This window comes from Gymnoscopelus braueri (genome assembly GCF_963280865.1).
Source record: "Gymnoscopelus braueri genome assembly, chromosome: 15".
Taxonomy (NCBI): domain Eukaryota; kingdom Metazoa; phylum Chordata; class Actinopteri; order Myctophiformes; family Myctophidae; genus Gymnoscopelus; species Gymnoscopelus braueri.
Window position 1 is genome coordinate 15,252,527 of NC_137620.1, and position 17,471 is coordinate 15,269,997.

Consider the following 17,471-nt stretch of genomic DNA (forward strand, 5'->3'; position numbering starts at 1 on the left):
TACATTTTTACTTTTGACCAGAAACGGGATCGTGTCAAACCAGACACGTCTCAATAGAAGAGCAGGGAGACCAAATACAACCGCCCCAATTGTATAAATTATATTGTACATAGAAAGCTCATAGAGATTGGATAAAATAGCATTTTATTCCAAAAATACAGCAATACAGCTTTAACGTGCAATTCTACTTATTTTCTTTTTGCTTTATTCATTTTAGGGTTTAATACATTATTCTAGATTTTTTTAACTTTGGGATTTCATTTCGTTTAACAATGTTTTGTCCATTTTAGTTCACTATAATCTGATCACACAGATCTATGATCAGTTTGAAAGAGGGCTTTTGTTTAGCTGACTCATATATGTGTAATCTACTGAATATAGATAGAGCTGACTCAGTGTTTAAGTATAGCTGGGGTTTTGTAGTTTTGTCTGCGTAAGCATTTTAGGTTGTATAGCCTACATATTACCTAAAGGTACAGACTAGACACATAGTGGATGTCACTGCACAGGAATGTGTGGGAAGGCTGCTTGTCACAAGCCTTACTGTGTGTGTGTGTGTGTGTGTGTGTGTGTGTGTGAAAGATAATGATAAGGGTGAATTGAGAGAGTAATGGGATCTGACCTTTTTCAGTGAGACACACGCACACACTGTAACAATTTATTCATGTCCACATAAAGGAGAGCATACAAGGACACACATATTAAAGGTACAGTTAAGGTTACATTCACAAAATCATGGCATATGTCTTCATGAAACAATAAGCATATCACTCACTACTCTATGGGTATAAAGAGTATGCACATGCGTCACTTTTCCACCGGGACACACCCCCCTCATCTAGACTGATGAGTGGCAAAACATTGAGCAGCATTGAGCATTGGAGTTTGGAAGCGTTCGTTGGAAATCACTCAACGGTTCTGCGTACCACCTGTTTCTAAATGGCACATAATGTAGGAGGCAGCAGGATGTTGTGTTTTTCAAAACTCTGACACTTAGAAAAATAATCACCTGCATGGAATTTATTGACAGAAAGTAGCTCATAACATGTCTACGGTGGATTTTTATTAAACACAAACTTTGCAAATAGAAAGAGGATAATTCAAGCTTTCCGTACAGCTGCCATGTTGGTGAGTTTAACGTCGTTTAATACAATCAGTTAGGACTTTTCTGTTTGGATGGGCTGTCAAGGCCAGAAAGTAGTTTTTTTCCCCCACTCAGTAGGCGTTCCCGCATAACTTCCGGGTACGATGATGTCACGCGCATAGCCTCTATAAGTAACAGCCTCTCCGCCACATGTGGCGGGCTGGCGGCTACCAATTATGGCAGAGGCGGCACAGTTGTTTGCCAGCCTTTTTGCCTCCTTTTTGGGCATCTCAAGTTGTTGACCCCCCCCCCCCCCCCCCCCCCCCCACTCACGCACCCACGCACACACACACCGGACTGAGAGAGTGAGTGTGCTTATGGTGAGTGTGATTAGTTCAAATGTGTCACTCATGTCCCACTTTAGCCTTAAAACCTGAATGTCTAGTAAGCTCAGGTATGCAAATCCCTCTGCGGTGCACTGCACACACACACACACACCTGTTGAAACTATGCATCTCTCTCTCTCTACTATCAGACCTGAGCTGATAGAGCGAGGCACACCCCTCCTCACACTGGGCCACAAAGAGGTAGCTAGGCTATATTGTGTATATGTACTGTTTGTAATTGTGTAGTATGGTACCAATAATTGTAGCCTACTATAGTACTGTTACTTCTACTTCTAACGTTAATGATGAACAAAAATTTATTAAAAAGAATTGTCAATCATACTGTACAATATATGAAATGGTGGTAAGGGATTGAAAAAATAAGGCAACCACAAGACGGAAGAACACAAGAAGTGGTTTTGTTGGCCTGGCTATGAACTGCAAAGGCATTTAAGTTCATGTTTATTGTATTGCGCTACGGTGTTATTATCTGCTACAAATCCCCTGCCTTTGGGGACACGTGGGCTACGTGCTATTGTCCATGTGCATTGTGTTGTAGCACTATGCGCTATGGTCTTTTATTTGTCATTAGCCAATTAGCATAACTGCCATCTGAGATTTATAATGGACTGAACAGAAATAGTTGTGTCTTAGGTTCCAGGGTTTGAGTTGTATGTTGTGAGACTGTGTTTAGCTGAAGGCTAAACAACAGCTGCTGTCAAAATAGGGCCTGTTCATTTTGGGGTTGTCTTCGGTGACTGCCTGCATGCGTTTCTCAGCAGTATGTTAACGTTTCATGCCCCCCCATCACCACCAGAGTTGGTGTGAGTTCGAGGTTAAATCCCCGCTGTGGCTGGGTTTTGACTTTGAGTTGAGCAAGGCACTGAACCTGCTCACTCATTGTCACTGTCAAGTGTCTCTGTATAAGAGTATAAAATTTACATTTTTGTATTGCCATTTCAGATTTTTACTGTGTTATACTGTACTTTACTATGTTAACTTTTACAGCACAGTCTGTGGAGCATGTCACACAATCACTGCAAAAGCCGTTGAATCTTGAAATGGCAGAGAAGTATCAAAACCAAAAGTTTATATCCTCATACTAGTCAGGAAGCCTTTCCATAGCCAGCCCCTCCCATCAGATCATTAAGATGTCTCATATGAATGCTCACATTAAAGACATGACAGATTAACCAATTGTTTCATTCGCCGCCAGGGGACTCTATTGTGTGTGTGTGTGTGTGTGTGTGTGTGAGATGCACACACATAATTTCACTTCCTGTCCTTGAGCCGAGCCAGTCTTTGATTGGTCGGTGGGTGTGTTTATTGTTGCCGACCGCGACTTGAGTCAGTGCCACGTTACACAAGGGCTTTTGTCTGGTTTCCACTTGAGAAATGTGGTAAAAGTTTTTGCTATTTTATATGCTCATCAACACAGCATTGTGTGGGAGTGAGTTATCGATATGAGCCTGTGAAACGTGTTTACAATACACAATTCTTCTGGTGTTTCTTGAGGTCAATAACAAATTGACCGGTTGCTGGTGCAGGCACTTTCCCAAGGAGTTACAAATAATGTGTGCGTGTACGTTTGCATGTGTGCATCTGTGTCATTTTAGATTTCTTTGGCTATTCACAAATAGCAAATCTACAAGCTCATAGCGCCGCTCTATGAGCTTGTAGATCTGCCATTTTTGAAAAATCGTGAAAATGTGTGCAAATCTTTGAATATATATATATTTTTTAAGCGAACATTTGTAACTCAAATCTTTGCTTCTGGGGGTCCCTGGAACAAAACATATTGAGATGGGGGTCCGTGGCCAAATACATATCTAAAAATGTTTTCTAAATCCTGACAGTATGTTGCTATATCAGTGGTGCTCCAACCTTTTCCATGTCAAGGACCCCCAATATTATGTGTATTTGGCCACGGACCACCATCTCAATTTCTTTTGTTTCAGGGACCCCCCAAATTGTGAAGATTTTTCAAAAATAGCAGATCTACAAGCTCGAGTGCCGCGCTATGAGCTTGTATATCTGCTATTTTTTTTAATATCCCAAAACAAAATACACTTGACTGTATGTTCAGTGTACAGTGTACATGCAGTAGGCATGCGTGTGTACACTACATACAGTACGTGCAGACAACTTTCAATGGTGTACTGTAAGTGCAAGGGATGGTTTCTTGGAGGAATGGCTTGTCTTTCTCTGTGCAGTTCCTGTGCTCGTTAACCACTTAACCACTTAAGCCTTATTTTATACTTAATCATATGACAGTTTGGGGCAAAAATAGCATCCAACAAGCTTGAGCTTGTAGATCTGCTATCTTAGCTATTTTTTTTAGAAAATCATTGAACCTTTTCACATATAATGACATGGCCAAAATGGGGGGCTTGTAGATTGACTGTTTTTTTAGAGGGGAATAAAGGAGGGTGCCACAAGTATAGATCCCTGGGGGACTCCAGTCTCTCTGAACTACATGGTTCTAAGTGGTTGCTGTGCTTAACAATAGATTACTGTATGCAGTCAAATGGATCGTTTCTCCTGAGCCCGGTCATGTGTTCTCACATGCACACTTGAGCTTTCTCACAAGCGTCATTTCTGTAAATCTTTGTGTTTGTGTGTGCCGGGCGGCGTGTTTGTGTGCGTTTTAGACTGTACCATACAAATATGTTTGGTGTGTGTGTGTGTGTGTGTGTGTGTGTGGTGCTATTGTAAGACTTAAGTCTCACTCCTTCTGTCTCTCTCTCTCAGGATCTTACGAGGAGCCGAGTAACAGCGGCGGGCCAGCCAGTATGAATGGTAATGGGCCCAACAGCAAGTGGGTGGACCCCACTGAAGACCCCGTCCCCGGGGTGGGAACCTACGAGGACTTCAACACCATCGACTGGGTCAGGGAGAAGAGCAAGGACCGTGACAGACACAGAGAGGTACAATAGTGTGTTTGTTGTGTTGGGGGGTAGAAATCCTATTTTTGTCACTTAAACATATTGGCACACACACACACACACACACACACACACACACACACACACACACACACACACACACACACACACACGTAAGTACTACCAAACCGAATACCAAATATGAACACAATAAAATGCCAAAATAATAAATGTTCTTTTCCACCTATTTATTTTCTTTTCCTCCTCATATCCGTTTCCTCCTCGTCCATCTTACTCTCTTCCTCCCTCTATCCATCCTCTCTTTCTCTCCCTCCCCACTCATCACTCCATACCCTGCACAAACCACCCCAACATTCCATGCTTCCCTTTATCCCTCCATCTTTCCCTCCACTTCTGTAATTCCTTCCCTCTCTCCATCCTTCTGTTCGTCCCTCCATCCTCTCTCCTCTCATCCTTCTTTCCATCCCTCTATCCTCTCATCCTTCTGTTCCTCTCTCCCTCTCATCCCTCCTTTCATCCCTCCATCCACCCCGTCCTCCTCCAGATCACCAGTAAGAGCAGAGAGTCTACGATGGCTTTTCTGCACAGTATCAGCGATGCCTTCTCTGGATGGCTGCTAATGCTGCTGGTGGGCCTCATGTCAGGTAACACACACACACACACACACACACACACACACACACACACACACACACACACACACACACACACACACACACACACACACACACACACACACACACACACACACACACACACAGAAACACACACACAGAAAACCAGCTGTTGGCCGCGGACCTCCATCTCAAAATATGTTGTTCTAGGGACCCCCAGAAGCACAGATCGGAGTAAAAATATAGCAGATCTACAAGCTCATAGCGTAGATCTGCTATTTTTATAGCGCTATTTTTTAATAGCCGAAGAAATCTTAACATACAACATCAGCTCAGATGTACATGTTAGTACTGACATGTACATTACACTAGAGGGCAGTATCACCACAGCAGAAGCTTTTGTATCTGTTGCTGTCTGTCAATAGATCCATACTAGTCCCAATCTGGGAACCCATTTGATGAAGAAAAAAAAAAGTCTACTTCCTCCTGGGTGCTTCCTACTAACAACAACACTACATGTTTAGGGCAGTGGTGCAGACTATCTTGAGAGATTACATACTTGTCCGCATTCAGACTATGCAGACTTTGGGTTATGTGCCCTGTATGCGTAGTCGAATCACTGCTCATTTGATCCTGCTGTGTGTGACAACCCGGTAATACGACCTGACATTGAATCGTTACCACAACCATGAGATGTATTATGTTTACATTGTTTCTGCTAAGCTATTTGTGCTAATAACACAACGTGCAGTAACTCCGAAACACCGCTGCTTACAGTGTGACAAGACTTGATAAACAGCTTAACTTGTAGATCTGCTATTTTATTTAAATCGTGAAAATTTGAATATTTATCTTTGAATAATATATATATTTTTTATATATATAACATTTTTAACTCAAATCTTTACTTCTGTGGGTCCCTGGAACTAAATATTTTGAGATGGGGTTGGCGGCCAAATTATGCATATAATTTTGAGCGTCCTTGACATAGAAAAAGTTTGTCTGATATAGTAACATTAGGTTAGATTAGCCACTTAAACACTGTATATTTAGTTGACTGGAATCCTCCAGGGGTCTATACTTGGTCCGTTCCTTTCTTCCCTCAACACCAAATCTCTCAAGAAAATAGCCAATCCAGAAGCTCACAACGTGTCGTGTTGCAACACATGAGCTTGTAGATCGTCTATTTTCTCCAAATGTTCAGTCACCTATGGCATGCCCAGTAAAGGGACTCTATGGATCATGTGCACTTTAATTGATCCTGCAGGTGAAAATGTAATCATTACTGGAGCCAAGATATATAAAGGCATAAAGGTCATAAAAAGACAGAATGATCCGATTATACAGAAATCAGTACCTAAAGTACAATTTAGCCGCTCTTATCCGGAGCTACTTACAAAGTGCAAGGACATATCGAAGGAAGTGTCAACAACAGGTTGTTGACAGGAGTGCTAGGACATGCTACAGTCAGAGTTACTGGGATAACGAGTAAACAACAAACCTAGCTTCTGTCTTTTTTGTGCTTATGAGATGATGCATGGTAACAGTACATGTAATGTTATGCACATCATCGCTGTCAGGCAGAAACCTTGTATCTCTCATTTCAAGGTTGCATTGTTTTTTTCATAAATTAATGCCCTATTTTGACTTTATTTAATTTTTCACTTTTTGCATGTACAAAATAGGGATGCCAGATTGAAAGTCTGTCTGTGGGGGTTATACTGTAAATATTTAACCAATGAAAAGATGAAAGAGCTTGACTAAATAACTACTGGTACTTCCATTTGAACACAAGTAAAAAAATAAAAGATCTTGAAAAGTAACAATTTTAGACAATTTTAGACAAGGTTTCTGCCCAAAAGACGTAATGTATCAATATTCATACACGCATAACATTGTGCACATGTAACACAGAAGCAGCACACACCTCACACCAGTGCTGTAAGTCTGAAATATTACCTCTTGTTAATTCAGTCCTGAGTCGGACCCTCACTCTCTCTCTCTCTCTCAGGTGCTCTCGCTGGCGGTATCGACATCTCGGCCCATTGGCTGACGGACATGAAGGAAGGGGTGTGTCTCAACGGCTTCTGGTTCAACCACGAACACTGCTGCTGGACGTCCAACGAGACCACGTTTCAGGAGAGGGACAAATGTCCGCAGTGGAAGAGCTGGGCGGAGCTAATAGCAGGGACCAGTGAGGTAAGACAAACCAAGAGAACAGTCTGGCTTGGCCAGATGCTTCGACAAACTGGCCGTGTTCACAGGTGGGAAGCTGGGTGGGGAAGGCGATCTCTGTTGATGCGTGCCTGTTAACCCAGGCCGGGAACGCATGTGTGTCATTTTTAGATTTGAGCTAAAAAGCATTATTTTACACTTTGGCTATTCAAAAATAGCAGATATACAAGCTCATAGCGCGTCACTTCGTGCCGGGCTACGAGCTTGTAGATTTGCTATTTTGTTAAAATTTTGAAATTGTGTGCAAATCTTTGAATATATTCTTTTAAAGCAACATTTTAACTCAAATCTTTGCTTCTGGGGGTCCCTGGAACAAAATATTTTGAGATGGTGGGTCCGCGGCCAAATACATAATATTTTGGAGGTCCTTGACAAAATTATGAAAAAGTTTGAGAATCACTGATTTAGCAACATTCGTATTTTTTTAAACTGTTGGGATTTCTAAGACATTTATAGAATCGGCTTCAGGTCTTAATGGGTTAACGTAACTGTAACGGGCTCTATACCACCCTGAGCCGTTCCTCTATTTCTTGATTACAACTAGTGCGGAATGTGGCTGCCAGACTTCTTACTAACACCAATCGTAGAGCACATAACACCGGTGTTGGCTGCACTTCACTGCCCATTACATCCAGAATAGATTTAGAAATCCTTTTAATAACTTATAAAGCTATACATGGGCTGGCCCCACTCTTTATAGCTGATTTACTGCAACCATAACAGTGTGAGATCTCTCAGGTCCTCTGACAAAGCCCTTCTGATTATACCCATTACCCAAGACCAGACTCAAAACTAAGGGTGACCGGGCCTTTGCAGTGGTTGCTCCCACTCTGTGGAACGCTCTGCCTTTGGTTGTAAAAAAATGCTGAGTCAGTTGACTGTTTTAAGAGTATGTTAAAAGCACATTTGTTTCATAAGCACCTTTTGTCTTATGAAGTTTTTAGCTGACTCACTTGTGCAGGTAAATGTTTTAGCTTTTATTTATTGACATTTTATTGCTCTTGCCTTGTGTTAACTTATTTGAACTTTATTGTTTATACTGTGGTTCATTGTACTGCGCTTGTAATGCTGTTTTGAAAGGTGCTTTATAAACCAAAAATACTTACTTACCGGTAAGAATAGTGTGTTCCTCCACACGGTGCATCCTCCCAGTGACTCTCCTCACTGTCAGATGAAAAGTTAATGTATTTTAAAGTTTATTAATATACGTATTTGACAAGTTGATGTTGAGTTCCAAAATATCCTCAGGTGCTGGGACACTGCAGCATATCTATTTGAAATGTACTTATATAGACAAACGCTGTAATGACGACCAAAAATACTACAAATGTTTCACAGTATGACTTTAAAGCTGCTTAATTCATTAAGACCGGGAACGCATCTGTGTAATTTTAGATTTCTTTGGCTATTCAAAAATAGCACATATACTATGAGCTTGTAGATCTGCTATTTTTGAAAAATATTGACAATTTGTGCAAATCTTTGAATATATATATATATATATATATATATATATATATATATATATATATATATATATATATATATATATATATATATATATATATATATATATATATATATATTCTAAAGCAAACATTTTTAACTCCAATATTTCCTTCTGGGGGTTCTTGGAACAAAACATTCTGAGATGGGGGTCCACGGCCAAATACAATTTTGGGGGTGCAAGACATGGAAAAAGTTGGCGCATCACTGATCTAGCAACCAAACAACAAAAATACAGTATGTGTTTGGCCCATCTCAAAATGGTCCAGGGACCCCCCAGAAGCAAATATTTGAGTTAAAAATGTTCGCTTTAAAAGAATATATATAATCAAAGATTTTAACAAAGTTTCACAATTCAAAAATAGCAGATCTACAAGCTGGATCTATGAGCTTGTAGATCTGCTATTTTTGAATTGCCATAGTATAAAATAATTTTTTGCTCAAATCTAAAATGACAGATGCTTTCCCGGTCTTAATGGATTAAAGTGACTTCAGACTTCATCGGTTGCCAGATGAGTTGTTGGTGATAAAATGGAGAGGATATTATTTGGAGGATCACATCTTACTGTACTGATATTCAGGACAACACTGAAATGAAAAGTTTACAGTGCTTGGGCTCCATCTAGTGGTGGAAAGATGTCATAAAATTTGTAAATCACAGTGCTGTGTTTAATATTCTGGACAAAAATAACTAACATTATTAATTACTATGTGATCTAAAACAATGGTTGTCAAAGTGTCCCTCAGGGGTCCTTGAGGGGGTTCCATTATCACTATAAATCATTTACCTGGGGACCCCAGGTAAATGATTTATAGTGATAATTACCAAATGGTCCCTTTCCGGCCTGTAACTCTTGAGTGTATAAATGGAACCAACTGGACCCCATTTGTACAGTCCCAGAGTTATGGGGGCGTGGCCTAATGCATACCAAACTGGGGGTCTTTTAAATTTTGAGAACCACTGATCAAACTGTCTGTCTGTCTGTCTGTCTGTCTGTCTGTCTGTCTGTCTGTCTTACAGGGACCGTTTGCCTACATACTGAACTACATGATGTACACGTTCTGGGCTCTACTGTTCGCCTTCCTGGCGGTCATCCTGGTCAGAGCCTTCGCTCCGTACGCATGTGGCTCAGGAATACCAGAGGTGAGCTTACGTTAACGTGACACATCGTTGCTGTCGGGTGGAAACCTTGTATGTCCAAAACCCGTTCCTTTTTGTATTATTACTTCGAAAAACTTTTTCAAATTGTGAAAATAGCAGATCTACAGGCTCACAATGCCTCGCATCGTGAGGCATTGTGTGCTTGAAGGACATTGGTAAAATATTTAACCAATGAAAAAAAAAAAATTCTCCATTTACTGAAAAGTAACCATTTTGGACATATTATCGAGTTTCTGCCTGACATTGTTGATATTCAAATCACCCTATGAATCACATTATTCCACTGAGATTATTCTATTCTATTATTTTATCTCAGCAAATCTAAACGTTCTTGTCATGTCATTTTACAGAGGGGTATTCTATTGTCAGTGCTACAGAATGTTGTAAGAGTTGCCTGGTGGCTCAACCAGTTAGTGCATAGACCACATGCTCCTACTGTAAAGCATAAATAAACACACACACACACACACACACACACACACACACACACACACACACACACACACACACACACACACACACACACACACACACACACACACACACACACACACTGGCTGAGGTCTGTTACTGTTATTATACATAATGTTCTATTCTGCTCCTCTGAATGTTGGGTCTGTGCTGTTTGCTAATGCTAAGCCAGGGTAAAAGCCACAGTGAATGAATGCCACAGGAGGAAACAGTTTGGGGATGTTTGCTGTTGCTTAATGCCTAGTGTCGTGGTTTTTCAAATCCACTGTCGGGGGCCATATTTCGAAATCTGTATCAAATCGCTTCCAGGCTCTCTGCTGAGGTCTTATAAATGTTTTTATTGTCGTTATTCTGAAACAATTCTTTTTTTTAGCTTTTTGTAGCTTCCTGAAGGCATATTAAAGAGATTGAGGCATTGCTCCATCTAGCCATTCATTCCCTCACTTCATTGCCAGGCCAGTCTATTGCTACCTTAGTGTCTCAAATTAGGTCTCAGTGATGGATTTATTTGATTAGACCATGGCTGGATGTTTGTATTCACTGTGCCCCCTTACTGTGCCTTAACCCATTTAGACCTGGAAAGCCTAAACGTTGTTATACCTTAAAATCTGGGAAAGCTTCTGTGTCATTTTAGATTTTGCTATGTACTGTATAAGCTATACAGTAAATCATTGCGGTCGGGGCAGAAACCTCTTATCTCCATATTCTAACTTTTTGGGTTTTTTCGTAAATGAATGCCCTACTTGATCATACTACAGTGTCACTCAAAAGTAGCAGATCTGCAAGCTCATAATAATAATCATAATATCATGAAATCATAATAATGTCAAAATAGGCAAACATTCGTCAAAAAACAGGCAAACATTCAATGAAAATGGAAGATCAACAAGCTCAGACCACGCAACGTGTTGTGAGCTTGTACATCGGCTATTTTTGGTGAAGAGGGATTTGGTCTAGAGCAGGGGTCTTCAAAAGGGTGTCCGGGACCCCTAGGGAGGGGTCCTCACAATTACTACAGGGGGACCGCCAAATCTTTGTAACCACTTGAACACCTACAGTAGGAGACTCCGCCGGTCATCAAATGATTGGCTCAGGAATGCGACAAAAACTAAAACATCTCCATGAATTCAAGGCTTCATGGGGTGTGTAATTGATTGAAATAAGTCATTTTTTGGGTGAACTACTCCTTTAAGAGCTGGTTGCGGTACAACTGGGTCCAGTTAGGAACGCCTAATATTCTGGTTCACATGTTCTACCCATTGAGCAACACATTTTACTTGAACAATTTTTTACCATCACATTTTCATTATTATTGTTTTGTCTCTCTCTCCCCCCTCTCGCTTCCTTTTACATCTGTCTCTCCCTCGTCGTCTCGTTTTCCTCCGCTAGATCAAGACGATCCTGAGTGGGTTCATTATCCGCGGTTACCTGGGGAAGTGGACCCTGATCATCAAGACCATCACGTTGGTCCTGGCCGTGTCGTCCGGCCTCAGCCTGGGCAAGGAGGGCCCGCTGGTCCACGTAGCGTGCTGCTGCGCTAACATACTGTGTCACCTCTTCACCAAATACCGCAAGAACGAAGCCAAGAGGAGAGAGGTGAGGGAGCGAGGCAGTGTTGATTTTGACAACAAATTTTTGTTTTAGTCGACTAAATATCATAAGATTATAGTCGACTAAATCTACAGTTGATTTAGTCGACTAAAATGCATGTACTAAAATGTATGTACGTACTGTATGTATGTATGTATGTACTAAAATGTATGTACGCCTTGATGGCGTCTAATGGCTGATTTTACACTTGGTTGCATGCTGAAAATAGCCGATCTACACAGTGTGATGCGTTGTTAGCTTGTAGATCTGCAATTTTCAGAGCGCAACACCCGAGCGCAAACAAACATAAAATGACTTGTCTTAGTTCTACTGGATCTCTTCTCCACTAGTTTTAGTCACCATAGCTTAGTTTTTATTTAGTTTTTGTCAGTGAAAAAAGGTAGTCGACGAACATTTTTCGTCATAGTTTTAGTCGACGAAATCAACACTGGAGCGAGGGAAGGGGGGGAAATAATTCATGGATGCAGAACGTAGAACACCTTTAACCACATGAACCCTAGTGTCCCTATGCTGGACATGCCATAGTAGGTGAACATTTGGCGAAAATAGGCAAACATTCAGCAAAAGAAAGCAGATCTACAAGCTGCCACAGGATAAAAGGATAAAATGCTGCCATGGATGGAATAAATCACAAGTTATCTGAACCCACACAATTAGACATCTAGATCAATATGTTTACTCAGCAGTCAAACACAGCTTATCATTTGTATAATGTTGAACAAAGACAAGCGTTCGATAGAAAGCTATTCAGGAGTCCTGAGTTGGTTTTGGCTAGACCGCACAAGACTGCGTTTCAAACCCTGGTCTCCTGTATGGGAGATCAAATCTACCGCTCAGCCAAGAAGGCATACCTGCCCCTTAGCCAGGGGAGATATTGTGCTTATGAGCTTGAGTCAGTACTATAGGCGCCGGAGGAGTAGCCGAAAATGAATGAGTCAAAAGCAAGTGAGTTTTCCAAAGCAAACGTACCGTATTAGTTTCATGGCGGTGTGTCTGGGGATTTCTATTAAGTAGGTTAGGCTACCACATCTCTCTGAATGTGGAAAAGGTTTGATTTTGGGTTTAACATAATAGAAACTGTGGTGGATACTACCATCAATCACGCCTATACAGATTGGTTAAAATAATGTTTTATTTATTGAATTACCGGTAAGTTCCTGATTGTCGTTTCAATTTGTTATGGAGTTATGATGAGTAGGCAATGTACATTTTATTGTGATTATATATGATTAAATGACTATTTGATTGTTTGGTATTTGGTGATGTCATAGGTTCTATCAGCAGCAGCAGCGGTGGGTGTGTCCGTGGCCTTTGGAGCACCAATAGGAGGAGTTCTCTTCAGCCTGGAGGAGGTACTACTGACGCTGTTGCTAGCTTTAGCTTCCCTTTGGTTTCAAATGAAACTCAACTTGAGTATTTATGTAGTACATTTTTGTACACGAAAAGACATCAGGGAACATGTCATCATGTCAGCTTCTGAGAGAGAAGTTGGAACGAAACGAAGTAATTTGTGAACCAAATTGAATGGGTTCAAAACACACTGTATAGCCGTTACCTCACACTTTAAGAAAAAGTACAGTGAAGTACAGTGAAATGTAAGTAATGCTAAAATAATAAAACGGACAAATAACGACAAAAGGGGAAATGTACATTTAGACACTTCACTCTGTGTACACACACACACACACACACACACACACACACACACACACACACACACACACACACACACACACACACTGATGGTTTTATACCCCCTAATGTTAGAATGTATCTAGAAAATGGAAAAACGTAGAGAATTATTATATATCAACAAGCATCTGTATGATATTATTTCTTGACTTTAGACTTCCCCGATTGATGTAACCCTACTCTCTCTTTCTCTATATCTCTCTTTATTTCTCTCTCTCTGTGACTATGTCTCTCTCTCTCTCTCTCAGGTGAGCTACTACTTCCCTCTGAAGACGCTGTGGCGCTCCTTCTTCGCCGCCCTGGTGGCGGCCTTCACCCTGCGCTCCATCAACCCGTTCGGCAACAGCCGCCTGGTGCTTTTCTACGTGGAGTTCCACGCTCCCTGGCACCTCCTGGAGCTGGCGCCGTTCATCCTGCTGGGCATATTCGGTGGCCTCTGGGGGGCGCTGTTCATCAAGGCCAACATCGCCTGGTGCAGGAGGCGTGAGTGCAGAGAGATGGATTACAATGTCTACATCAGTGGTTCTCAAACGTTTAAAGGACCCTCATAACTCTGAGAGTGTACAAATGGAACCAAATGGACCTCCATTTGGTTTCATTTGTACACTCTGAGCAACAAACCTGTAAGGGTCCATTTGGTACCATTTGTACACTCTCAGAGCAACAAACCTGTAAGGGTCCATTTGGTTCCATTTTGTACACTCAGTTACAAACCTGTAAGGGTCCATTTGGTACCATTTGTATACTCTATGAGTTACAAACCTGTAAGGGTCCATTTTAAAGCCCTTCAAGGAACCCTGAGGGTCCCTGGACCCCACTTTGAGAACCACTGGTCTACATGATTTGTTGCACAGCAAATTCAGTGTTCATTTTTCTAATTTACCCAATGAAATGACTCGTTTGAGTCCATTTGCACACTCTCTGTTAAATGAACACTTCCTCAGTGCTCATCTTTCGAGTGTGTAGTTAGGACAATTAGAGTTCTCAAATTCTGCCCGAACTCTACCCGACCCAACGCTTTCGGGCGCTTTCAGGTAAAAATAAATATATATATATATATTTTTTTTTTTTACTAATTCAATAGTTTGTAAGCACAAGTTATTTGTTGTACCAAAATGAGAATAGAGACAACATACCTAAGAAAAGAAATCACTAACAATTTAATTTAATATAGTAAGAAAGAGAGCGAGAGCGATATCTGTTTCTTGTCTCTGTATATTCTCTCATCTTTCTCCCTCTGGTCTTTCTGTCTATTCTCTCTCTCTTCCTTTCCCTTTCTAGTCATCCTCCATTGTGTAGTTCTCTCACTTTATCTGAGTCTAGTCTACTGTGCTTTTATTTGCCGCTGTTGGCTAGATCTCTCTTTCTCTGAATCTCTTGTCTCTGAATCTCTGTGTCTCCCTCTCTAAAAAATGGAGTGTTTTATCCCAGCAGAGCTGACCGGGCTTCATGAAGTTTACATAATTAACCCATTAAGACCTGAACGTTTTTCTACAAATGTCTTCTAAATCCCAACAGTATTCTGAAAAACACATGTTTCTATATCAGTGGTGCTTAAACTGATTCATGTCAAAATTATATGCATTTGGCCGCCGACCCCCATCTCAAAAATCTTTTTTCCAGGGACCCCCAGAAGATTTGAGTTAAAAAATGTTCACTTTAAAACAATATATATTCAAAGATTTCCACACATTTTCACGATAATTTTTTTTTGCAGATCTACAAGCTTGTAGCGCGGCACTCGGTGCCACGCTATGACCTTGTATATCTGCTATTTTTGAACAGCAGAAAGTGGAATAGCAGAAAGTGTAAAATAGTGCTTTTTAGCTCAAATCAAAAAACGACACAGATGCGTTCCAGGTCTTAACGGGTTAAATTATAATGAATAAAGACAGTGTTTGACACAGACCAGCAGCTGTAACGCAGACCCGTTCCTATGATATGTTCTGTCAACAGCAATCAGGCTTACAAAACCACGCACAGGCCACAGGCCGACAACATTAATGTATTACATGAAATACTAACCCCGGTAATATTGGATAATTACAGCACTAGATATTAAAATGAACAAATAATGTGTGGCGTGGAGAGAAGACATTTACTGGGGAAAGGGGGAAAGGAACACACAGTACAAGTCGACCGTTTACAGACTGGGCGCGGTGACGAGATTGTTATTCGTTAACTTGTCATTGTGCGGCGTTCTGAGCGGTGACGTGAACGCCGTGATGAGGAATGACATGACGATCGTTTCTGCACATTGTCCTCGGCTCTATTTCACGCGCGACCACACCCACCCACACACACACACACACACACACACACACACACACACACACACACACACACACACACACACACACACACACACGCGCACACACGCACGCACGTGTGATCCCACCCAACATTTACCTTTTGCTTTCTCATTGGTAGCAGATGGATACCAGCTTTTAATCTCTCTCTCTCTCTCTCTCTCTGCTTGTCCTCTTTCTCATTATCCTCCCCCTCGCTTCATCTCTCCCTTTCCCAGACTCTCTCGCTCTCTTGTTGTAGCTGTTGGGCAGAAACCTCTCCAACCTCTCCATATTTCAACTCTTTATGTTTTTTTTCGTAAATTAACGCCCTACTTCCTCATAGAAGAGTGTCACACAAAAGTAGTGAAAATAGCATTTTCTGCTATTTTCACCATTTTAAATTGTTATTTAATAATAATAACAAAGGTTTCCACCCCACAGCAACGATATGTTATCTAATATTATCATTATCTTGTTGTATATCGTCTCTGTCGGGTGGAAACCTTATGTCCAAAACTGCGACTTTTCAGGATTCAAATTCGGAAGTGTCAAAAATATATACTTTTGTGTGATGCTGTAGTACAATCACGTAGGGCATTCATTTATGAAAAAACACAAAAAGTCAGGTTTCTGCCCAACAGCATCGATATTGTCTTGTTATTATCACAGTCTTGTCGTGTCACGCTAAACCTTTGCTGCTTGTACTGTACCTTCATGAGTGAGTGACAAATAAATGCCCTCTTGCTTCCCTTCAGGTAAGACCACTCGTCTGGGTCACTACCCCATCGTGGAGGTGTTGGTGGTGGCTGGCTTCACAGCCCTGGTGTCCTTTCCTAACAGCTACACCAGGATGAGCGGAGCCGAGCTCATATCTGAGCTGTTCAACGACTGCTCTCTGCTCGACTCCTCACAGCTCTGTGGATACAAACAGGTAGGTGTGTGTGTGTGTGTGTGTGTGTGTGGTGCAGTGGTTCTCAAAGTGGGGACCCCCAGGTATCCTTGAGGGAGTTCCAGGGGGTCCCCAGCTAAATTATTGATAGTTAGGAACCAGGTCTGTAACTCTGAGAGTGGACCGTATTTGGTTCCATTTGTACTCTCTCCCGAGTTATGTGGTCTGGGGCCAAATGCATACCTATAACTGGGGGTCCTGGGGGGGGGGGGGGGGGGTTACATGTGTGTACATGTGTGTACATGTCATAGAGTTAAAAATAATAGAGAGGGCACCCGAAATCCCCTCCCATCCACTTGCATTGAGTTGCTCACACAGCGCATGGGCCGAAATCACAATTACATGCTTACAGTACAGTAAAGTGCGTGTGAGTGAGTGTGTAACTTGACATAATTAGCGTTGATTTAATTTCGTGTCATGATTATCGTGTCATAATTTTCGTTTCATGTCATTTTTAAATATATTTTGTATCTTCCCCTCCCTACCCTCTATACCCCCCTCGCTCTGTCTGTCTCTCTGTGTCTGTGTGTGTGTGTGTGTGTGTGTCTCTCTCTCTCTCTCTCA

General features: G+C 41.4%; 1 protein-coding gene across 2 annotated transcripts in view; it reads left to right on the forward strand.

Moving 5' to 3' along the window:
• clcn5b (chloride channel, voltage-sensitive 5b) overlaps positions 1–17,471 on the forward strand; it is a 60,515-nt gene that overhangs the window by 23,840 nt on the left and 19,204 nt on the right. Inside the window, exons 1-9 of one of the 2 annotated variants that reach the window (XM_080451683.1) lie at positions 1,641–1,671; positions 4,222–4,397; positions 4,921–5,020; positions 7,002–7,189; positions 9,753–9,875; positions 11,754–11,960; positions 13,247–13,327; positions 13,916–14,150; positions 16,714–16,889. In XM_080451683.1, the coding sequence (XP_080307809.1) occupies positions 4,263–4,397; positions 4,921–5,020; positions 7,002–7,189; positions 9,753–9,875; positions 11,754–11,960; positions 13,247–13,327; positions 13,916–14,150; positions 16,714–16,889 (1,245 nt within the window). In that variant the 5' untranslated portion in view covers positions 1,641–1,671; positions 4,222–4,262. Of the gene's footprint in view, positions 1–1,640; positions 1,672–4,221; positions 4,398–4,920; positions 5,021–7,001; positions 7,190–9,752; positions 9,876–11,753; positions 11,961–13,246; positions 13,328–13,915; positions 14,151–16,713; positions 16,890–17,471 lie in introns of those variants that run through there. The other variant, XM_080451682.1, reaches the window with a different exon arrangement.